The sequence below is a fragment of the Mytilus edulis genome, chromosome 10 (genome assembly GCF_963676685.1).
Source record: "Mytilus edulis chromosome 10, xbMytEdul2.2, whole genome shotgun sequence".
Lineage (NCBI taxonomy): Eukaryota > Metazoa > Mollusca > Bivalvia > Mytilida > Mytilidae > Mytilus > Mytilus edulis.
Window position 1 is genome coordinate 68,600,745 of NC_092353.1, and position 25,105 is coordinate 68,625,849.

General features: G+C 31.1%; 1 protein-coding gene across 1 annotated transcript in view; it reads left to right on the plus strand.

Annotated features, from left to right (window-relative positions):
• The window catches only part of LOC139491763 (uncharacterized), a 28,743-nt gene extending 7,600 nt beyond the window's left edge, over positions 1-21,143 (plus strand). Inside the window, exons 6-20 of the mRNA XM_071279614.1 lie at positions 1,863-1,978; positions 3,945-4,140; positions 5,055-5,133; positions 5,887-6,062; positions 6,452-6,527; positions 7,635-7,778; positions 8,580-8,676; positions 11,427-11,628; positions 12,561-12,675; positions 13,234-13,381; positions 14,114-14,257; positions 15,139-15,276; positions 17,318-17,474; positions 17,832-17,975; positions 20,490-21,143. Coding sequence (XP_071135715.1) covers positions 1,863-1,978; positions 3,945-4,140; positions 5,055-5,133; positions 5,887-6,062; positions 6,452-6,527; positions 7,635-7,778; positions 8,580-8,676; positions 11,427-11,628; positions 12,561-12,675; positions 13,234-13,381; positions 14,114-14,257; positions 15,139-15,276; positions 17,318-17,474; positions 17,832-17,975; positions 20,490-20,912 — 2,355 coding nt within the window. The 3' untranslated portion in view covers positions 20,913-21,143. The remainder of the gene's footprint in view (positions 1-1,862; positions 1,979-3,944; positions 4,141-5,054; positions 5,134-5,886; positions 6,063-6,451; positions 6,528-7,634; positions 7,779-8,579; positions 8,677-11,426; positions 11,629-12,560; positions 12,676-13,233; positions 13,382-14,113; positions 14,258-15,138; positions 15,277-17,317; positions 17,475-17,831; positions 17,976-20,489) is intronic.
• Positions 21,144-25,105: the final 3,962 nt, after the last annotated feature.

Genomic DNA, 25,105 nt, shown 5'->3' on the forward strand with positions numbered 1-25,105 from the left:
CGAATCTGAGATATTCTACTCTATTGTTTTTGAAATTTGATTGGATCTGCAATGTACTGGTAATATATTTGTTTAGAATGTTATTTAAAGTAATAAAGTGAAAAAGAAAAATAACAACTACACTTGAACTATAAATTGATTGTTTTCCTTGTTTGTTTTTATTTGTTTTAATTTTTGTCGAGCCTGCAACTTTTGTTGCAGAAAGCTCGACATAGGGATAGTGATCCGGCGGCGGCGTTAGCTCATTTCTTAAAAGCTTTATATTTTAGAAGGTTGAAGACCTGGATGCTTCATACTTTGTATATAGATGCTTCATGTTACAAAGTTTCCGTCAGTCACATGTCAAATGTCCTTGACCTCATTTTCATGGTTCAGTGACCACTTGAAAAAAAAGTTCAAATTTTTTGTAATGTTGAATTCTTTCTTATTATAAGTAATAGGATAACTATATTTGATATGTGCGTACCTTGCAAGGTCCTCATGTCTGTCAGACAGTTTTCACTTGACCTCGACCTCATTTCATGGATCAGTGAACAAGGTTAAGTTTTGGTGGTCAAGTCCATATCTCAGATACTATAAGCAATAGGGCTAGTATATTCGGTGTATGGAAGGACTGTAAGGTGTACATGTCCAACTGGCAGGTGACATCTGACCTTGACCTCATTTTCATGGTTCAGTGGTTATAGTGAAATTTTTGTGTTTTGGTCTGTTTTTCTCATACTATATGCAATAGGTCTACTATATTTGTTGTATGGAATGATTGTAAGGTGTACATGTCTAGCGGGCAGATGTCATGTGACTTTGACCTCATTTTCATGGTTCAGTGGTCAAAGTTAAGTTTTTGAGTTTTGGTCTTTTTATCTTATAATATATACCATAGGTCTACTATATTTGGTGTATGGAAATATTTAATGATCTTCATGTCAGTCGCGCAGGTTTTATTTGACCATGACCTCATTTTCACGGTTCAATGTACAGTGTTAAGTTTTTGCATTTTGGTCTATTTTTCTTAAACTATAAGTAATGGGTCAACTATTTAATATGTTGTATAGAAGCATTGTTAGCTGTACATGTCTGCCTGGCATGGTTCATCTGACCTTGACCTCATTTTCAAGGTTCATTGGTCTTTTTTAGTTATCTTGGTTAATGTTAAGTTTATGTCACAGTTGTACATGTAATAAAGTTTAGCTTTATACTTAGGACTATCAACATAATATCAATGATTAGTTTAGAAGGCGAGACATTTCAGCGTGTGCATGCTTGTTCTATTATACCTGGTAACTTTTGAAATTTCCTACAAAAAAATCATCAGTCATCTCCCTTTGTTTATGTATGATTATGGTAAAATTAGAGTTGAATATAGCAATATGACAACTTTACGTCAGAAAAATATATATTTTATGATTTCAAAGGGATTGGGGATACACATTATACACTCACATCTAAATCTTTAACTGGGCATAGGTGTAGAAGAGAATCATTCTGAAGTTCAGCGTCATAATTGTCAGTAGAATAACTGTATGAAGTCCATTTTCTACTTGGCATATTAGGAAAATAAAGCAAATTTTTGTTTTGAGCTCAGACAAAACAATGTTATATTATTTAAAAAGTAGAACAACTGTATGAAGTCCATTTTCTGCTTGGCATATTGGGAAAATAAAGCAAATTTTTGTTTTGAGCTCAGACAAAACAATGTTATATTATTCAAAAAGAATTATGTCATAATTCTATATATATTCATTAAGAAATGTCCTAAATCAATTTCTGATAGTGCATGGTTTTTTTTTCTTGTTTCAAATTTAAATCTACATTAAGGCCTAAGCATGTATTGCTACATATACTACAATATTTCTATTTTACAGTTTTTTGAGGAGACACTTTTTGCTGTATATCCTGCCATATCGGCAGGACTGTTATGCTGGGCCGCATCCACTGTGGTACCAATACAACATATTCCATTCCTCTTAGCTTTTATAGGGTATGTTTTAATAAAGTTAATGATTGTGGATTCAATATTATTCATGGGATTTCAATTTTCATAGATTTCATGTGTTCAGGTGAACCATGAATTTTAATGTTAAATAATACACCTTATCGCTATTTGTCCGCCATTACTGGATATCACACAGGTTCTTGTAAAATTTTGACGTCATAAAACAAAATATCTGACGCCACAATGGAAAAGTGATTGTTGTATGCGTCAAAAGTTCAAGCGGCCGGGTCGGCCGGCCGATAAGGCTAATAGCAATAAGGTGTATTACATTAGATGTATGTTTCATTATAATACTTTATTCTGATTGGCTAACTGCACATCACATGTTATTCCATAAGCAGTTGCATTGCTCAATACAACTTTTCATTCATGTAACACGTGGTCCAACAATAAAGTGCACAGGTGAATTAAATGAAAAAATATATAAAATTCGTGTTTTCATGATCATAGCTAAAAAATGTAATTATAAGTATTGAATGCTTCTTTTTGTAACTTTATAGGGTTGTAAAAGCGTTGACCATGCGCACATTTTTAGAATGAAGCGCTTCTGTGCTTCATACAAAATGTACTTAGGTCAACGCTTTTACACCCCAATAAATTTACAAAAAAAAGCATTCAATTCTTAAATGAAGTACATATTTTCTTTAGGCTTGTGTGCAGACTCTTGTAAAACCATGAAATCACTTGACAGTGTAAATGATAACTTATTTCTATCGACATCATCCTTACTAATTTTATAAAGTAGAAAATAAAAGAAGACACTATTGATCACAGCTCCCAAAATTTAGATGAATAATGACAAACAATTATATACAATGAAACAATATTAATTTCATTATGATTATTCAAACAAAAAGGTTTATAAACAAGAAAATGTAATATAATTTCGATTTTAACTTGCTATAAATCTATAATACTAAAATTACGAGGTCCAATTTGTCAGCCGTCATCGGGTAAAAACGACAAATCAAAGAATTCAACTCTATATAGAACTAATATAGGACAATGGTGTAGATTAAAAATTACACCAACCCAGACCCTTTTGTTTTCCACATAATTAATATTGCCAATAATTAACAAGTTCCGGGTCGAATCCGATACCGATACCAATAGTATATTCACCTGTTAGCTATTACCTTATCTGTACGTTCCGCATTTGACAGGCGCACCACCAAACGGTGTATTTAGGATTTGTTATATACACGGGTCATAATCAAAGGGCTGACACTACTAAATTCAATCATTGTCAAATTGTTCCCTATTGTAGTTTTATTCAGCAATCAGCAAGACTTTCTAAGATAACTAATATAGGACAATGCTGTTGATTAAAAAATACTCCAATCCTGGATAGCCAAGACCTTTTGTTTTCCAAATAATTAACATTAATTTACCAATAATTGATAAGTTCCAGATCGACGGGTTCAAACAGCAAAATTTAAAAGCAGAGAAAACTCTGTATCTTATAATCGACATGACTTTATCAGATGATAATACCAATTACTAAAATAAGGCTTAGGCATAGTTATAAACTTTAATTCAGTCACGGACCCGCGATATCACGGGTTTGTACTTGTCTGATATATAAAAACGTGAACTTGTTTAATAATACAAATAAGCTAGACTAAATAAACTTATCCTAGATACCAGGAGTAAAATTTTGTACACACAAGACATTCATTTCATACAAAAAACTCATCAGTGTTGCTAAACTCAAGTGCCACTTCCTTTCAATATTTCTAATACCGTGTAGCAGGTTATTCTCACGAAGTGTAAATTTTCCCTTATTTTCACGGATAGAACAAACTCGCGAAAATAAATTCTGCCAATTTAAAGTATATTAAAGTTTTGATCTGCCAAAATAATAACCACCAAAATATTTTTTATACATTTTTCATTGAAAATCGTGAAATTTTTGCCCCCTATATAGTAACATGTTCTTGTAATTTTGCAGGTTTGTATTCCTGCAGCTGTTTATGGCACCTACCACATCATCATTCAGAAAACCTAAGTCAGAAGAGGACAATTGTAACATCCTGAAGGTCGCCAGTCTGACGGCTATCTCTGTGATATATTGTACTTTACCAACCATCCTACAGATTGTTATACATGTTGTCCATCGTAGTCAGATGTTTCATATTTCATTTGTTGTAAGTAGGAAATGTTTCATGAATTAAGAAGGTATCCTGAAGTGAAGGGAATATCTTTTTAAGAATTACTACTATGTTTTTGTTAATTTTTTATGAATTTCTTTCAATTTTTTTTATGCCCCACCTACCATAGTAGAGGGGCATTATGTTTTCTGGTCTGTGGTCCTTTAGATCAACTGTCCGTTTGTTCGTCTGTCAGGTTAAAGTTTTTAGTCAAGGTTGTTTTTGATCAAGTTGAAGTCCAATCAACTTGAAACTTAGTACACATGTTCTCTATAATATGATCTTTCTAAATTAAATGCCAAATTAGAGTTTTTACCCCAATTTCACGGTCCACTGAACAAAGAAAATGATAGTGCAAGTAGGGTATCTTTGTACTTGGGACACATTATTATTACCATATTATGGTTTAGTTTTAAAATAATCTTCAAAAGATTAATGAAAATGCTTTTTATATACTCAATAGTGATATAAAAAGTTATCTCCCTTTGCCCGTAACCAGGTTTAGCCAGAAATTAGGCAGTTAAGGTATATGTCTTTGCATTCACCAACCTGTTTGTCCATCTTGTATCAGGTTTAAGGTAGATTACCACTAAGATGTAAACTTTTTAAAATATAAATGCCAAATTAGGATTTTGACCTAGATTTCTTATCTCATTGAACATGGATAGAAGACAGTGCAAGCTAGACATTGGGTTAAAGAACATTTATTCTTGTTTCTAGTCTTTGTCTTGAAAAGTTTCAACAATTTTCACAAATATTTCTTTTGTGTTTTTCTTTTGGTTTTAACAATAGCACAATACACCACAGTTGTAAAAGTAAAGATTATTGTCATGATTGTATTTGAATAATGTAAGTTATTTTTTAGTGCTTAATACTTTTATGCATTTTATGTTTCTCATCTATATTTTCAGACTGAAGTTATTTTCCTATCCATGACACAGATATTTTTATTAACGTTGATGAGCATCAGACCATTAGTGGAAGCTCTAGGTTAGTATGCTGTATATTATATCATCGTTATTTTGTGCATTTTTCCTTTGATCTTTTTTTGTGATAATTTTCATATCATGCTACTCGCTTGTGATGGAAAATTATCGCTAGAAACTAAGCAGGCACGTGGCGTTGCTAACGAAATTGACATGAAATTGACACATCGTCATAGGAAAAATAGTGATAAACAGATGATCATTGATCATCTCAACTCGATAGCCTTTCTCTCTTTCGCCATCCCGGCTCAAGTGAGAATATCAATCTTGTTGAGATGATCAACGATAATCTATAAATATCTATATAAGATAGCAGTGGAAGAGATAAATTTATAATGAGAGAACAAAATTAAAAATAATGCAATTTATTATAGAAATTACAAATCAAAATTAAATCAAAGGGTCATTTTAGAGCATATAAATCAATACACATCACAAAGTTTATTTAATATCTAAACACAAACAACGCTTGGAATCTAATGTACATACTGATTGTTAATTATTAAAAATGGATAAAAACAAATATGGATACATGATTTAAAAAAATTATATACATGATTGGAGATAACAGCTTCCCCAGTTCATTACTACTGATATAGAGTAATAGAAGTTGTAATTTTTAAGTTGTGCACATTAAGAACAAAAAGAAAATGAATATGCAGAAAGAATTCTTTATATCATGCATGCATGGTTTCATTGGTACATTTGATTGCATCAAACTGAAAAGCACAAAACTTCACATTCTTTTGAATTACAGGTCATGATCATAGTTTAGTAGTAAAGTTGAGATGGTTGAGTGGAGCTTCAGCCACCATTTTATGTTATCCAGTCCTGATGCATCTTGGGATATCCTCTCACTTTTTACCTTGGTTACCAGCTGCCATTGGTACATACTCAGTTTTTGGTGCAGTTCTAAGTTACAAGAAAACCAAGGTATAGTTCACATAGTAGAAGAAATTTAATGTCCAAGTGAATAAACTTCTCAGAATCAAAAAATAAATTAACAGGTTAATATAACTACAAGTGGAAAACTTGCATTTCTTTTGCAATAATTATAATTTCATAAGTAAATTAGTTGAAGAAAAAAACCAACACACACAAGACTTTTTCAAATAAGAGCAAGGACAACAATATTTAGGGTCAACTGGGGTTGACATGAAGCAGTTCCTCATGTCATAATTAAAAATATTTTATAAAAACATCTTTTTGTCTTTTTTATGCTAATTATATGAGATTTACAAATACTTAATTAACTGCTAATCAGTTTCTAAGAAAGAAATGCAGCTGTATAAATTTATGATATGGTGTATTTTATTTTATAGAGAATATCTGATGGAGTGTTAGCAGTAGCCATTATCTTTTCTGTTCTATGGGGATCATTGTTACCATGGAAACTTGCATATCCTTTTTTGGAAAATATTGTTACACCAAAGTTACTTATCATTCTGGTTAACATGCACTAAATTGTTGATGGTAGTTTAATCATCTTACGCATTTGAACCCCAGCTTGATTTTAATCAATTATTCAATTTTTCAAGGCAGATGTCACCTTGAAGGTTGTGTTGTAGCTAGGGTGATGTATCCAGTGTTGTACATGTGACATGTTAGCTTGTTACTGCTGTCTGTTTAGGTCATATGTATAAAATCCAGTATAGAATGCAAGACTTATGCAAAACAGGGTTCATATACAGTCATTGGACAAAAGTGAGTTCCCAGTCAAAAAAAGTCCTAACATTTCAACTAAAATCGATATTTTTCAAAAAAATATTACGAAGTAACTATGAGCGATTTTCTAAATATAGATACCAAAAGATGTAGAAATATCTGAAGTTTTATTGTTTATTTGGTTATAATATCATTTATGCTCATTTTAATTTTCTGACAAGATGAACATAAAGAAAATATTTCTTGAAAAGTTTGCTATTATTCTAACCAAAATAAAATCGTAAAAATTTGCATTTGTGTTTAACTCATGAGATGATGAAAACAAAACTCAAGAAAATTATGACTAAATAAACAATAAAACTTCAGACATTTTTACATCTTTTGGTATTTATTTTATAAAAATCGTTCATACAGTTACTTGGTAATATTTTTTTGAAAATTTTTGGTTGAAATGATAGGACATTTTTTGAGTGAGAACTCACTTTTGTCCCATGACTGTACTTTGGTCACACCAATATGTTCTCTTATTTTACATGTATTTTATAAAAAGATTACACACTTTTGGTCGTTTGAAATTCACCAGTCTTGTAGTTACCATTGAGGGTCAGTCTTGCACCTAATTTTATCAAACCTAAATTTTGTTGACTATGTTAAGTGCTTGAATTTATTCTAAACTGAGAGGTAATTACTCAAGCATACATTGAAGTCACATAGCTATAGTCTTAGAAGCTTTACAGAGATTAATTTCCTGACAAATTTCTAGAATTGCATTAAATTGTTGTTCTAATGTATATGATTAATCTTTTTATATTTCTAAATATTGAACCTTAACACAGAACACATTTAAATTAATATTTGGATTGCCATTGCCTGCTGTTTATGTGATGATGTTAACCAACGCTGTATTGTGCCTTCTGATTGGTTATGTTGGTAGTCATGGGAGACAAGAAATGTTTAGTATACTTGTTTGTATACAGACTGTTGGTATGTATGAAAGTAAGAAAATAGTGTGCAGGTTTTGTGACATGTCTTAGAAAGCAATATGAATTTAAATACATGAGTTCATTTTGGATAATTACTTACTAGAAAAAGTGATACAATTCAAACAAAAAACAAATCTGATAGACAGCAACCAACAACAATGAATTACAAGCTTGTGACTTGGAATAAATTTATAGCACCACAATTAAAAGAAATGCTATTATAAAATCCATTCAGAAAGCACCATTGTAAAACAATATAGTACTAAGGAACAAGGTGATATAATGCCCCGTGGAGAACACAGTATGTATTTAAGTTAAAAAGTGTGTACTTTTAAACGGAAAACAAGCCCAATATCTCACCAGATTTATTTTGACAAGTAGAAAAATAAAGCTAGAAATCATAAAAATCAGATAGCTAGAACTATGGTTGTAACAATTATTTATAATGTGATGGTGATTTCTTCCCTTAGTAAATGTGGTGGATACTTAGTCAGCCATAGGCAGTTGAGCTAAGGAAGTACTTCTTTAGCTCAGTTGGTAAATGTGCTGCCTTATAACACAGAGGTTCAGCTTTCTAGTCCCAGAGAAGACCGAAGATAATTTTGTAAGAAGAATCATGCTCTCTCGATACAATATGTTAATATTGTTAAACATAAAATTGCTATATAACAGAAGCTTTTTATCAAATCAAACATTTTGATTCTTTTTTACAAAATTGTTTTAGGAGGAATTTTACTTATTTCATGCATATATTAAGACTGCCTATTTGTTTTGTCTTGAAATTTCTCTTTATTTATTTAAGTGTTTGTTTGCTGTGAGACTGTGCTGTATGATGCAGGACTATACAGATGGCAGCTGTTTATAATAACCTGTGTAATAGCAGCATATACATTTCAGAGGTAAGACAATTAGATCGAGTCTTAACCTATCCATTAACATTTTTTTTTCTTAATTGATGCTGCAAATAGACTTAGAATATGTGATATGATTTGCTAGTGAGACAACTCTCCAAGTCAAAATTTGTAAAGTTAAACCATTATTGGTCAAAGTCTTCAACACAGAGCCTTGGCTAATACAGAACAGCAAGTTATCAAGGGTCACAAAATGGCTAGTGTAAAACCATTCAATCAGGAAAACCAACGGCCTTATCTATATAAAAAAAAGGAGAAACAAGAAGTACTTATGAACCACATAAACAAACAATAACTCCTGAACATGAGGTTCCTGGCTTTAGACAGGTTCAAACAAATGCCGCTGGTTTTGAATTTCTGGATTTTCACTAAAAAAATTAACCACAGGTAACTGCTTGTGAAGAAAAATCATGTTCACCTATCAGAGGGCCATAAAGGGGGATATCTGCACAGAACGACATGAAATAAAATTGCCATATCAGGATGAATGAATAATTAAAAATAATCCATATTGAGTCATAAAAAAATGGGTTTGAATCAACCTCCAAACTATCCATGATTCTGTAATGAGGAGTACCCAAATTGCATCCATGCTTATAATTCGCATCGTCAAAAGTCTAATAACTGAGCTTTTGTTTAATTTCTTCAAATATTTTGAACAATTGGATATTAGTTCATGCTTACTCTTCATATTTTACGAATGGATACTTATAATATATTGTATTTGCTAATTTTAAAAAGATGACGTTTTGATGATGTCGATTGGTGACGTTTTCGTAAATTTTGCTTTTTCAGTAAACAGTCAATCTGTTGATAAATACTGTGAACGTTTTGTGTATATTTAAATATGTTTACCTATGTTGAAAGACGTGCATAGTATCAAATCATAAAAATACAGATTGTTTAGTCTCTAGGAAATCTTGTAAGATTTCCGCTGCTGTTTTTTCTAAATAGGTGCAATTTGGGTACTCGGTGCAATTTGGGTACCCTTACGTTACATTTATTAGTTTGTGATTAGATCAGTATTAGATGAACTGCTAATTATGTTAAGTCAAAGATATCTGGTATGCAAATTTATTGGCATTTGCAAGTATTGTTTCCATGGAGAATATATAGCCCCACTCCCTCTTCATGGTTCAGTGACTTTAAAACTTTTACATAGTTTACAAGTTAATGTTTGTATTTAGGTTTAGGAATGACTTATAATAATATTAAGTCAATGGTATTTGGTATGCAGTTGTATTAGTATTGGCACATCTTATTTACATAAAGATTGTTTAGCCATGTAACTCAGTCATGGTTCATTGACTTTGAATACTTGCATAACTTGTGTAAGATGTTAAAGTATTGCTATTTTGATTTCAACATTTTCTTAATCAAAATCAAAAACGGTTGGGGCTAGTATGGACACAACATTCAAACTTGATACAGCTCTGAATTTGGATTGTGATTAAATAGTTGACACAGCATAGGTTTCTGACACAGAATGAATGTGTTCTAATGAACTTAAAATGTTTTTTTTTGCTTTTGAGCAATTCACCATGCTGTTGAATATTAATCCTTTGATATTTGAAGAAATTTTCTTTTTCATTTCTGAAATCTGAAATAAAAAAAATTGAACCCCACCATTTTTTTTCACCTCCCCCTTTCCCTTATTCCAAAAATGATCTCAATTCAAATTTCTAATGGAGTTTTCAACAATAACTACTCATTTAAATACATCATAAAATATAAAATGTCATACAGTCATGATTTAAGTTGATTTAACTACTATTCTGGACAAAGAAAGATAACTCAAATGCAACATTTTATATTGGCAAATTTCCAATGAAGTCCATTAAACTAAAGTTTTTGGCAAATTTCCAATGGAATTTATTAATAATAAAGTTTTTGGCAAATTTCCAATATACATAATTTAAAAGCAGTTTAGGTGAGATATTAAAATGAGTTACAATTACCAACCTTACACTGCTTTTAAATTATGTTTTGTACGTAATTGTCCATTAACCTGGAAACCCTTCCCCCCACCTTTTTTGCACCTTATTCCTTATTCCTTTTAATTTTGGACCCTTTGGACCTTAATGTAGACCAATTTTAAAACTGGACCAAAAATTAAGAATCTAAATACACGGTTAGATTCGGTATATCAAAGAACCCCAATAGTTCAATTTTTGATGAAATCAAACAAAGTTTAATTTTGGACCCTTAAGGCCTCTAATTCCTTGGGACCAAAACTCCAAAAATCAATCCAAACCTTCCTTTTGTGGTCATAAACCTTATGGTAGAATTTCATAGATTTCTGTTTACTTATACTAAAGAAATTGTGCGAAAACCAAGAAAAATGCTTATTTGGGCCCTTTTTGGCCCCTGATTCCTAAACTGTTGGGACCAAAACACCCAAAATCAATCCCAACCTTCCTTTTATAGTCATAAACCTTGTGTTTAAATTTCATAGATTTCTTTTTACTTTTACTAAAGTTAGAGTGCGAAAACCAAATGTCTAGGACGACGCAGACAACGACGCCAACGTGATACCAATATACGACCAAAAAATTTTCAATTTTTGCGGTCGTATAAAAAGGCGAGACTTATCTCTATGATAACAGTTTATTACAACAAGTGACATTTATTAACAGCTTTTGATAAAATGATATAAGAAATGGATACCACATATATGGTTATTGTCATAAATTTATGAAAGCAAACCAGAAAGTCTTTAATTTCTTTTTATTTTTCAGGTTACATTTATCTAAGAAATTACCGTTACGATTGAGTTGTTTCTGCATGTCGCTATACCTGTCTAAAGCGACCATTGTATTGATAGAGCACTTTGTATTCCATCCTAACAAAGTACCAGTCTACAGCTACGTTACAATCCTGTTTCTGGTGTTTATGATCATCAGAATATTTGTCACAGAGTTCGATACAAATGCTCATTCGGTAGGTTATACTGTATACAGTGGATTCATTTATTTTCATGGGTACCAAATTTTCGTGGATTTAGGAAACTTTCAATTTTGTAGATATTTGATTTCATGGTTTTGCCAAAGTATAAATCACTTTTTAGAAAATTTGTAATTTGTTGAACTTTTAATTTTGTGTTACACCTGTTCACACTAAATCCAAGAATAATAATGAATCCACAGTACTTAATGTTACAGGAAACATATACCATAATTTAAAAAAAAAAATCATTCTTAAGGTGGTACCCAACACTTTCACTAAGATTAATTTGGCTTGTTTAATTTTCATTAAATTTTGTCAATTATTTACTTTGACCCTTTAACAAAAATATAATAATTTTAAAAATTTTGAACAAACCATTTTGTCAGAAAAATTACACTGGTTATATAGCAGTTTGACAAACACCAATTTTGATCATTGAGAAGCTTAATATTCCTTTTACAACACAATGTAATTAAAACGTTTAGCTGACTTTACAGAATTATCTCCCTGTAGTGTTAGGTACCACCTTAATAACCCAATAGTTAATTACTCATTTTATGTTCTTTGTTTAACAAAAGTTTGATATTGAAATTAATGAAATGTGAAGGTAAAATGTTTATATAAAAAATTTTATGTGAAGACAATATGTATTTGATCATAGAATAAGTCAACACTTTTGCACTTCAATTATACAAGGTAATTTTCTAAATCTTTTTAGGAATAAAAGTTCTTGTGAGGTATAAAATATTTTTCCGTAAGAAAATGATTGGCCATCAAAAACAAAGGATAAAACATTTTAAATATTAATGTGTAAACATACAATATTCAACAAACTTATTTTTAAGTAAATATTTGTTTGACATCTCTGAAAAAGAAAATAGGATTTATTTGATTAAATTTTTTTCATTGCTGTTTCTTTCTTTCAGTTTACCAAACATTTAGGATTATTATGTGTATCAGTTATAGTGAATGCCAACCCACTGATATATGTTTTATCATCGTACATCTTTATGACTGAATCTGCTGCTAGTGATATTGCAGGTGAATATGTGAATAGGATAAATGTTTGTGTCTAAGGATACAAAATTTGCACCTTTTGGTAAAAGAACATTTTGGATTATAGGTTGCTGCATGTTCCTAAGCTTTGTCCAAAAAATGCACAAAATCTTTTGACAATATATATTCAAAATGTGCTGACTTTGGTGTCTGTAACATACAATTATGAAGACATTTATTTTACCGACCATTAAGCTTTTCAAATAAATTAATTTTAGAACAGGTCATGGCCTTTTGATATGATTCTGGTCTGATATATGATAAATGGCACATCAACATTTTGGAATTCATTATTTTCATTTGTCATAGCTTATGGCCTAAACAAAATGTTGTAAAGTAGCTGAAATATTATGGTTGAAATCATCTTCTTTTATAAGTGTTGTATACTTTTTAATAAGGACATGTATTATAAATTCACAGCCCTGGAATTCCAGGTTAAATGTATCAAAATTACCTTGTAGGGTAAATGTGGTAAAATCATCGTCTTATCTTACTAATGACTTACTATCAAAATTACAATTATTTCGTGTTTTTTTATTGCAGGACTATGTAGTATGGTGTGTGGTGTACTGATAATAATAGCCCAGTCGATACATGTTCCAGAGGACCTCCGAGTCAGATACACAGGTGTTCTGGGTATATTTCTTGGTCTGGTGTTTATTGTTTTTAGACCTGACTTGACACCAACTCTGTAAGTTTGACTTTACATCTGGCAAGTGATATAAAGAAACCATTGAAGTTTGTATTTTATAAATTTTGTGTGTCAAATGGCTCTTCTGGATTTACCTTCATCAGCTACACTCAAACCTAAACATTTGAAGGACAATACAAACTGAAGTTCAGTGAAATCAAGAGCTGTTGAAGAGTAAACATATTGTCATGTCTTGCTGGAAGTTGCTCACATTTAAAATAGTATTTTTTTAAAATTTATAACAAAACTGAAAAAAATGATAATTTTTGTTATTGCTAATTTGACATGGAATTAATTTACCCGGTAAATTGTTTGTATGTCTTTTTATTGATAGAAATATGATTTGTTCTGAGAATTCAAGATGATCAATAAATGCGGGATGAAAATTTCAGGGACTGAATTTTCAGCTCTCCCTTGACACCATTTGCAAGTATTGTCTTGAGGAAACGATGAAAGTCCGTCGGATAGGGACAATAAATGACTGACCCGTGTTAAGAGAGAGCCATATCTCTTGCACGTTAAAGACACCCTTGTAGATTTTGAAAAAGAGCAGGCTAAAGCCGCTACAAGGCAGCACTTGCACCCACAAAGTGGAAAGGGATTAATATATGCTTCAAAAACTTGTTTCCCAATCCACTATAAATAAAAATGTTTAAACTAAAATGCAATATTCTAACTACAATTCAGCTTTTATACATTTATAAATTTTATCTGTCTGTTTTATGTTTGTAGCTACAGTGTTTTCCAATGGATAGAGGTATTTAGTGTTATAAGTTTTGTAATTGTCATGGTAACAGACTCGGTGACACAATTTCTACAGATCATGTTATGTTCAGCAGTACTTGGTCTGTGTCCTGGATTCAGAGCAGCTATCATGTTAGGTATATATTACCATGGTAACAGGATCCTAAAACAACCTTTGGCTAAAAAATTTGTAAAATACACATCTATTATCAGGGTTTTAGCTGCTTTCAGATTAAATGCGCAAAAAATTAATACAATAGTCAACTCTATAACTATATTGGTTTAGAATCCTGACTCCTTTCATATGTATAGATTATCGGGTTTTCTACACATTGATATCGTAAAATATCAGCCGCGAGCCACAATGTGAACTTTTTTGGCGAGTGAGCGTAGGGAACGAGCTAAAAAGTTTGACATTGTGTCGAGCGGCTGATATTTTACGATATTTATACAAAGAAAACCCGATTATCTTTTTATCGTTCTATTTCTGGTCGTTTCTTTCTCCCTAAGACAGTTTTACGCTTGACAAAATGCAAGCTTGATAACGTCTCTCACATTGTGACGTCGCTGATAACTTCTATTATCGGTCGTCCCACTGTCTATATCACTCTGTTCAGCTCTTAATATTATTCCGTATCATGTCTTTGTGACGTCAAATACGTAGACCCGGCCTTAATAACTTTCACCCGGACACATCAACGACGTCATAATGTTTGAACTGACGTTAATAACTTTTGCTTTTAAACCACAAGTTACTTCTTTATTGTTTTACAGTGGGTTTTTTTAGTTGAATAATAATTCTATATTTGCATATTTTTTCAAAGAAAAATGCATTTTTATCATGTTTGATTCTGTTTATGATGTATGGTCATGATCAGATCATATGTTTTTGTACGTCATATCAATTCGTATTAAGTATGCTTTTTCAATGGTAATTGTGACACAACAATGCATTCTTAATAGTCTGAAAACCCATAAGATGAGGATACTGTATTTCAATCTTTATATTTGCAGTTGTATCCAGAAGACAATATACCTGTGTCAGGTGTGCTCTTGTTTATGTTGTCATCATGTATAATAACCTGCATCATCTTGTGTTTCATCAAAGCCCAGCATCTAAAGCATACATTTGAAAAGAGATTTATAAAGATGTAAGTCATATAATCGTGGAGAGGGCTTACATAGGCTATGCCTGTTGCCCAATCCAATTCAATTTATTTGAATAAAATATTGTTTAAACTAAACTAATTAAACATATAATCGTTTGTAAGTCAACAGGATGTTGTAACAGAATTTGGAAAGGAAAGCTATCCCAATAACAGGGATTTAGTGTAGATTCATTTAATATAGAAAATTGGAGCTTAGTTGAATATTTAAATTCTTGGTTGACCTTTACCCACAAAATCAACAAATAATAGTTTTTATGTCCTATTTTTATGGTTGTCATGTAAAAATTAATCATCAGATTGAAAACAAATTTTGTTTATGGTTATGAATATTTTTGAAAATATTATTGATATGGTAGAATTTATTTTTAAATAGATCAGCCTTTGTAAAATTTTCCAATTGTATTCCACATATTTGCGCCTGTCCCAAGTCAGGAGCCTCTGGCCTTTGTTAGTCTTGTATCATTTTTGATTTTAGTTTCTTGTGTACAACTGGAGTTTATTATGACGACCATTATCACTATACAGTACATTCCGGTTATTTGCATAGCCTATTTGTCAGACGAAATTATGCAATAAAGCGGAGTATGCTTATATCCGAAATGCCAAATTACGGAGTCAAATAACATCGATAGTGCAGATCAACAAAGAAGGAAGATGAACGTCCATAGTCCACTTACAACATATTGAATGCTTATTTATTCTAATAAAAGTTATTTGTCTAGTGTCATACATTTTATTTCAATAAAGATTATAAACACATTTTGTTAAGTTTATTTATGTACCGATTTTTCCTTTACCTGAGATACGAAAATAAAATTGTTCTAAAAATAGATTTGTTTCTATGACCCAGATGTACAAATTACATTGTTACACCTTGTTTAAAATAAACTGTTTAACAATACTACACAGTTTATAATCATTGTAAACAATAATTGTGCAATGAACTGCCTTTGATATTCAGTATTTACCGATTACAAAGTGATGTGACACTGTTACTTTAACACCGCTAGTTTCGTTTATGCAAAGCAGTTCACAGGTGATGGGGCCATGCACAGGTTATTTGCTGGACACGAGTGTTGAAAGTGAGAAATATATAATAATCAGAAGTTAATTTTCTTTTAAAAAATATTAAAAAGAAAAGATTAATGTATAAAATTCTTCAACCATATATAAAAGCCCTGTAATATTTAACATAAATGTAGATCACCCAAGCTGAATTACGAGATTACACATTGGATAATGATCGATAATTAGGAGGCGTTAATGTTTTAAAAATTCACCCAAAATGGAATCTATGAACAATGTTTGAAATCCAATCAATAATTAACACCTTTTGAGATAGAAGATCATAGAATGGTTGTGTTTTTACAACAATCAGCTGATTGACATTTTTATGACCTCGAGGCTTAAAATAGATTATGGGAAACTTTATATGTGTACAAATCGAGGACTTTTTTATAATCATATAAACACGAAAGATACTGTTTTAAAACTTTATTTGAATAACACACAAGTAAATGTGAAATAATAATGAAAATTATGATGCATTCAAGTAAAATATACTTACCAAATTGCCGTTTCCGGTCAAAAATCTCGTCAGTTTTAACAGAGCATATCTAGCTGGCGATTATTTTCTATGCAATAAACCGAAATGCCACTTGTAAGGCTATGCATATAACCGGACAATTTAACATTAGGTGAATGGGAAATGGTTTCGTGCAGGAGAAAAGTATGCAATTAACCGAATTATGCTATTAAGCGGTATGCAATTAAGTGGAATCGACTGTACTAGTAACATATTTGTTTAGAGACCAGCTGAAGGACTCCTGCAGGTGCGGAAGTTTCTCGCTGCATTGAAGACCCATTGGTGGCCTTTAGCTGTTGTCTGCTCTATTGTCAGATTGTTGTCTCTTTGACACATTCCCCATTTCCATTTTCAATTTTATGAATTTCACTACTAAAAAGCCAATGTGCAATGATGTGGCATTAAAGCACCATTTTGATTTTCTTTGATTTATTGTAGGTCCACCATGTTGGCTGTGGTTTCCATGGTAGCAGTGATCTCAGATATAGCAACAAGAGAAAATCATCAGATGTTTCTAACATTACCATCATTAAAATTAATTTTATGTGCAAATCTTGTTATCAGCATATGTCTAAAGTTACTGGCACTCAGACAGGTTAGATTTTTATCTATTCAATGATAAGATGAAGGAAATTTATATTTCTTCACATTACTTATTAGAAAATTTACTAGTTGTCTCCCCTTAACAACTTGCAGTTTCAATTTTTATTTTCAATTAGGAAGAGTTTGTATTTATAAAGGAAAATTATCAAGTGACCCCCTACAATTGAACTGAGATCTCAATGATTTAACTGTTACTCATTAAATTTCTTAAATCTCGTCATAGAAATTAATCTAAAATATGCATATAATTTAACTTATAAAAGTGAAAGTTGAAATGTCTATGATGACTAGGGTGTTGATGGTTGTAATAGGGGTAATCATATTGATCTCTGATATCTTGTTATTGTAGATTGGTGAACTCCTACCACTTACAGAACCTAAAGATGATAAAGAGGTTCCGTACTTACCAACAATAGGCAACATAGCAACATTCATATCATTTGTAATGATTTGTCTGATGGCACCAACATCCAGCTTTTTCCATGATGTTTGGGTAGGCATATGGATTTATTCTATAAATAAATATTTATTATATCCCACGCAACGAAGTTGCGAAGGGTATGATGTTTTTGACCTGTCCGTCCGTCTGTCAGTCCGTCCGTCCGTCCGTCAGTCCTGTTTCTTGTCATCGCAACTCCTCTCAAACCACACAACAGAATTTCATGAAACTTTTCAGATAATAATGACATACTATGTAGTTGTGCATATCGACGGGAAATTAAGATTCAATTTTATTTCTAGGAGTTACGCCCCTTTGAACTTATTTGCTTCAATGTACTTCTGCAACAGTTTGTCATCTCAACTCCTCTGAAAACACACAATAGAATTTCATGAAATTTTGTAGATAATAAGGACATACTATGTAGTTGTGTATATTAACAGGAAATTATTATTCAATAATTTTTCTAATACAGTGAAACCTGAGTAAACCGAACCCTGATAAAACCGAATTTCACTTTAAACCGAACAATTTTCAAAGTCCCACACAATTTCCCTATCAATTAACGTTAATCTGACCTGAAAAAACCAAACCCTGTCAACACCGAATTCCGAACGCTTTTTGGAGGCTCAATAGTACATGTGTATTTAAAAATTACCTGTCAAAATCGATCGATAGCAATCAAAACAAAAGAGTATTTTTAATTATTTGCATGATTTCATTAAACAAACACAGGATGACAGAGTATCCCCGAGGATAATTGCGATTTAATGAACTAATTAGCATGATTGTGTCTATGTTTGATTTTTTTTTGTAAAGAAACGTTAAACTGGTCCGCTGTCCCTTTCCCCGAAAAGGACAAGAATTGAACTTTCCCTTATATCAATTAAATGCTTGTTACTCAAATATTTACGGCCACAAATTCGTAACTGCCATTCAGTAGCTAAACTCTTTAATTAAATAATAGTTTTAAAGCGTTTCACTGGATTAAGAAGTCGTGCAACACAACAAGGTCAATGACTTTCAAATTATATTTACGGGATGCCGGATTCCCTTTAGAGGCCCTATATATATATATATATATATAATTCAGATGCTCCTGCAGACTTCCGTTAGCTATTTATCAACGATAAAGTTAACCCGAATAATTCAGTCGTTATATTCCGCTGATCTACGAAGACTACATCGTGTGGGAGAAATCGGACATGGAAAGGGCTTGAATTATTCGAGTTACGATAAAGTCCGAGAATAAACTGGACCCCTGCTGTTGTTTCGCTCTTACCTTGTGGCAAAGTATCAATCTGCGGGTGACAAGTTTAGTCCGAGAACTCGTGTGTACAGATAATTTAAAATGACGATATCTCGATCAAACTACGGAATCGTCATTTGACGGTGACTGAAGATCTGAATTGGTCAGTGAATTAACAGTTGAGAAAATAATCATAAAAAGCAAAATTGCTCCACGTCGGACATCATTGAACAATTAATCCCTTTACACAACGAGGATCGTGATTGACGGAGTGGCGTTTGATTCATATATGAAAAAAAATATGTCTATCTTCGTCTACCTAAATTTTTATATTTACATCTTAATCATCATGAAAATAAATTATCGTCTGTTGTGTCGTCTATCGTCCCTTGTCAGTAAGTGCAAACATTATTTTGGTGTCGACTTCCGTTTACCTCTTCAATCCGAACACCTGTGAAAACCGAACAAAACGCAAAGTCCCGTGGGTGTTCGGTTTGGACAGGTTTCACTGTACAATTTTTTTTTCTTATACTTATTTAATTTCTCCAATGACAATGTGGGGACGTGGGGTATGTGAGCGTGCTCACTAAGGTTCTTTAATTTATAAATATTATATTCATTTTTACTTTGTTAAGTCACTAATGATGTGAAAGTAAAATAAAAAAAAATGATTTCCAATGAAAATTCAAACAAAAAGTCATTTATCAAATCAAAAGATCAAACACACCAAATGAATGGAAAACAACTGTCATATTCCTGACTTGGTACAGGCATATCCTTATGTAGAAAATTGTGGATTAACCCTAGTTTTATAGATAGCTAAACCTCTCACTTGTATGAAAGTCAAAAAGAAATGAAAGATATTGACAACAATGTGTGAACATAAAATGTAAAAGTGTTAAAAATTGGGTGCAGCAGTCAACATTGTATTATAATTTTGAAAACTATAAAAACAAACAACTATGTCAAAAAGAAAAACAAATGACATATAGACACTCTATAGACAAGGCACAAAAGTAAAAAAAAAAGCAGAGTGAGTCAATACTATGTTTATATCTAATTTTATGTTTTTTATGGATTTCCAGAATTCCAAAGATTTAATTGTTATCCAAAACATCAACAGGTTTGGAATCATTTTCATTAAAGTTCATAGAACTTTTCCTGTCTGTTGAAAGGCTCTGAAAAAAAATCAGATAATTTTCTTATTTTTTAGGCGTTTCTTTAAAAAACAAATCAGCTTTCTTTTCAGACACATGGTCAAATCTAAAAATAGCATAATTTATTGTTATCTTTTTATATTCCTTTTATTTCTATTTCAGTGTTGTGGAGCTAGCCTTGTGTTAGTTTGTTTACAAAAAGACATGAGAATCTTCAGTAGTTTACGAGAAGACAACCAAACCACTGCAACAAAAATAACCTCTTTAGTAATTCTAGTGACGGCGACATTATATCGCAGTGACATTTGGAATTATAATTCATCTTGGATGTTTGCACGAGGAGTGACAGAAATAATTCTAGTTTTATTTTCAATACCAAACTGTTATATTTTATGGGGTTTACTTTATGACAATGTTTTAGTTTTAAATGAACAGGTTGTAATATTTACGTTGCCTCTGAACTTTCCGTTGATTTTGTATTCTAGTAGTTATACAGGGTGGGCATTAGCAGTAACTGGCATCGTATCGTCAATATGGATGATGTTTGCAAAGTTTGCTCTACAGCCGTATCATGACGATTATTGAGTTGAATTAATGGGTCGAAATTTTTGTTATAATATCGAACAAATATGAAGCTGGTAGAATTTCAGGATAGAAAATGATATTTGCCTATAATACTGTGGATTTATTATTATTTGTGGGACACCAGTTTTCATTGATTATGTGGGTACAGGTGAACCAGGAATTCATTGATTGCTGACTCAAAAAAACTAAATTACAAAACCAAATAGTTATAATTCAAAGTATAAAAGATTTTTTTTTTTTTTAAATAGCTGTACCTTGCAACAAACTTTAAAACATCAGCATTTTGTCCTGTGAACTGCATTGTATCTTATAATCTGCCATTAAATTGTAAAGATTGATGCCTATTTTGATGATGGTAAAAGATGACAATACAACATTATTTTTTTTTTTATGAATGTCTGAATGTTTTTACATTCTTTGTTTATTATTGTTAAAAAAAAATATTTTGAAGACAATCATTGATGTGTTAACTGAAAAGACTCATCAGTGATGCTGTTACAAAAAAAATTGCTCATAAACTCAACACATTTGTATAACCAAAAGGTTTTTAAGGTTAAGCTATTTAGATTCAAAATAATGAATACATTAGAAAAATAATACATCAATGATTTCTGTTAAAAAAAAGTTACTTTATTGCTTATATAATTCCAGTATAATGCTCTAAAAGATTTATAGTACTATTAAGATGAATTGATATTTATTGATCTATTTTGCCTGCATAAAGGTTGTTAAAATGTATAAATTTTCAGATTTTTTTATGTTGACCAATGAATTTCTAGCTTGCATTCAACATTTGAATTATTATTTTTTGATTGGAAAGATTTTGCTTTTATTCAAGTTACTTGTTCCATATTGAAAATGTTTATCAATGGATGGGTGTATATGTTCAGCAGCAAATAGTATATGCATATTCTACCACTTTATCAAGTGTGATGGGATATTTTTTGAATCGAGACAGTTTTAAGTTTCAAATTTAGATAGTGAGGCTTGCCAAGGGTTTTTGAATAGTTGACATTTAACTGTAGAGATTTCTCAAATGCGCAAGATTCAGTGTAGGAATCTATTTATTTAATGATTTTTAGACAAAATGTGGACAAAATATATATCCAGCTTTTTTAGTTCTTTATATGTGGTAGATCATGAGTTTTCACCTTTTTGTGAAATAATTGTAGTGAATGAATTGGAAAACAAGAAAATTTAAAAATATAATTCAACCTTAGAAATTTTAGATTAGAAATTGACTAAAAATTAAAGAAAGGACAATAACTGGTCATATGAATATACCTTGGCGAATCAAGAACTTTTTTTTATAAGGGGGACTAACTGACAGGCCTTAAAAAGGGGGGGGGGCTCCAGTCATGTTTCAGTAATTTCCTATATAATAAAATAAATTTTTCCAACAAAAGGGCCCCCACGTGGATCTGCCTATCATGTTATTTTGTATTTAGTTTAAACATTATATTTGCTTAAATATGCAAAAAAGGATGAGACATAATCAAACTTATACAGTCTTCTTTGTTTTGTTGGTATTTGGTGCATACATAAGTGCTTCTCTATTTGTTTTTACAGACACACAAAGCTAAAACCAAAATATATAAAATATATTTTGTATTGAAGTTAATTTCAAGTTTATCAGAGTTGTGTTAGAAATACTGGGTTTGCATTATCATGGTTGTTTAAGTGGTCTACTAACGGTAAAGATACCTCAAGATGGTAGATATTGGTTAAGAGAGAGAACTCTTGAAATCTTTTTACCATTTATTTTCAAACAGGATACAAATATTTTTTGAAAATAGTTGGCACAATCATACCAGTTAATTTTAGGAGTTATATCCCTTAGTCTGGGTTTACCTCCTTATATTGATTCAATTTCATTTCAAATATTTTTTGCAAGAAGATATTTATATAAGAACTGCTTAAAACAACATGATGAAGTGCTTTATAAGTTAATTTGGTGCATATGTTTTATTTATTATGTTATTTACAGGTACATGGTGCATACATACGTGCTGCTTAATGTTTTATCTTGGATACTTTCTCTTATTGTTGCGATAAGTTTCGCTTGCATGCTGAATACTATTAATCCATTAGATTTCTTATTCTTATAAAGGATGTGAGATCTTTCATTTGATATTGTTAATATATCAATTGTTTTTATTTAATGACATATAACTTAAAGTGAAAATGCAAAATGAACCTATTTGGAGGCATACTGGGAACTTCATAAAACAACAGCAAATGTTGATATTAAAATGCTGACATGATACTCATCAAGTTTAATGAAATTTTATTTCAAAGGTTTCAAGTCAGCAATATCTTTAATGAATGAGTTCAAACAATTAGCACTGAGTGACTTCTTCCAAATATTTTATGTCCATGAAAATCAGTTTGAAAATTTTGATATAGCTATTGCGAACATAATATCTGCTCTATCAATTTTGTTCCATCATATACCCTATAGTTGGTTATTTTTCACGAGTAAAATTTCGTGATTTTCATTGAATCCGGTATACGATAAATGTTAGCAGTTATTATTTTGGCAGATTCAAAATCTTTGTATGTGCCCTTTTAATTTGGTGGAATTTAATTTTGCAATTTTGTTCTATCCGTGAAAATAAGGGAAAATTTACACCAAGCTAAAAATAAACTGCTGTACGGTATTTTAAAGACAAAGAAATGCTTAATACTGAAATGAATCCAGGAATCAACAAATGTTACCTGTCTCCTGTGTGAACTACTAAAAAAATGTGTTATACATGTATTGTGATTTCATGTTTCATCTGGAATCTATCTGAAGAGTTGATAATTCATACATTATAAACTTACTTATAAAGATGATAGATGGGTATCTTGTTTGTTGACATCTTTATATTTCACCTAGGTCATTTAACATTAAGAATGTGTTATGTGTTATAAATGTGTAAAGATACAAGATCAATAAAATATATGATATAAAACAGTAGTTTTGTTATGTATGAAGTAAAGATTGCATAAAATGCAAATTAACCATAAGATCACTGGCTTGATTGCTATATCTTCCAAGCCTTATATCTACCTTTGAACGTTTAAACAACATAGTGCTTTGAGGTGAACATATTTTTATCATATTAATGCCCATGTCAATCAATATATCAATTATAATATGCTCAGATATTCAATTAACACAATTATGTGCATATTTATAACCATTCTTAATTTTAACCAGGTTTAATCTACCAACTTCTACTTAAAGAAATGCCTGTACCAAGTCAGGAATATAACAGTTGTTTTCCATTCGATTGATGTGTGAAAGATTTTGATTTTGCCATTTGATAAAGTACTGTCCCATTTTAATTTTCCTTGGAGTTCAGTTTATTATTTTACTTCTTTATATTACACAAGTTGTGAAATGTGTATCAATTTAATGGTTCTTAAAACAAAGATCAACTCCAACTATGAACAATGGAAGATATCCCAATTAAAATTATTGCCAAACAGCGTTCTATTCAGCCGAATTAGATTCACTGTTTTATTTTACTATGTAGAATTGAAATCAACCAGTATTGCCATAGAAAACAACCATACTTTTCTTCTCACAAAATTGTTTCCATATATTTATGAACTTAATAGAGGCTTTTCAGAAATAATTTAAAGGAGGTAGCAGTAAACTTTAACTTCAAGTTCAAGTATTAACATTTAAAAAAAACGGAGAAAAATCTACCTTTATTATACTGGATACCAAAAACTTCACAAAACTTCTTATAAAGAACGATGCATAGCCAGATCCTCAAGATATTCCACTAAACATATTTCTAAAGTTCTGACTAATATTCTTTCTACAGTAAAAGATGACCTTCAAATATATTGTGATGAGATATGTTCCACTAGTAATGTCAATCAGATGTGGGTCTTAAAAATTCTAAAGATCTACTTCTAAATCTACAGACTGTGCAATTTTGCAGCAACATTTGATTTTTTGATTTTTCTACGCTTTACATTACTATTCCTAAATGCCCAATTAAAAGATAGACTTCACCATCTCATTAAACGGAGATATTTCTATAAAATGGTTATCATAGATATGATTTTTTGTTTTGGATTATAATAATTCTTATTATTTTATGAAGAACCACACTGATTCTACCAGAAAATATACTGAAGATGATATTATCAAAAAGCTGGAATTTTTGATAGACAATATATTTGTTGAGTTT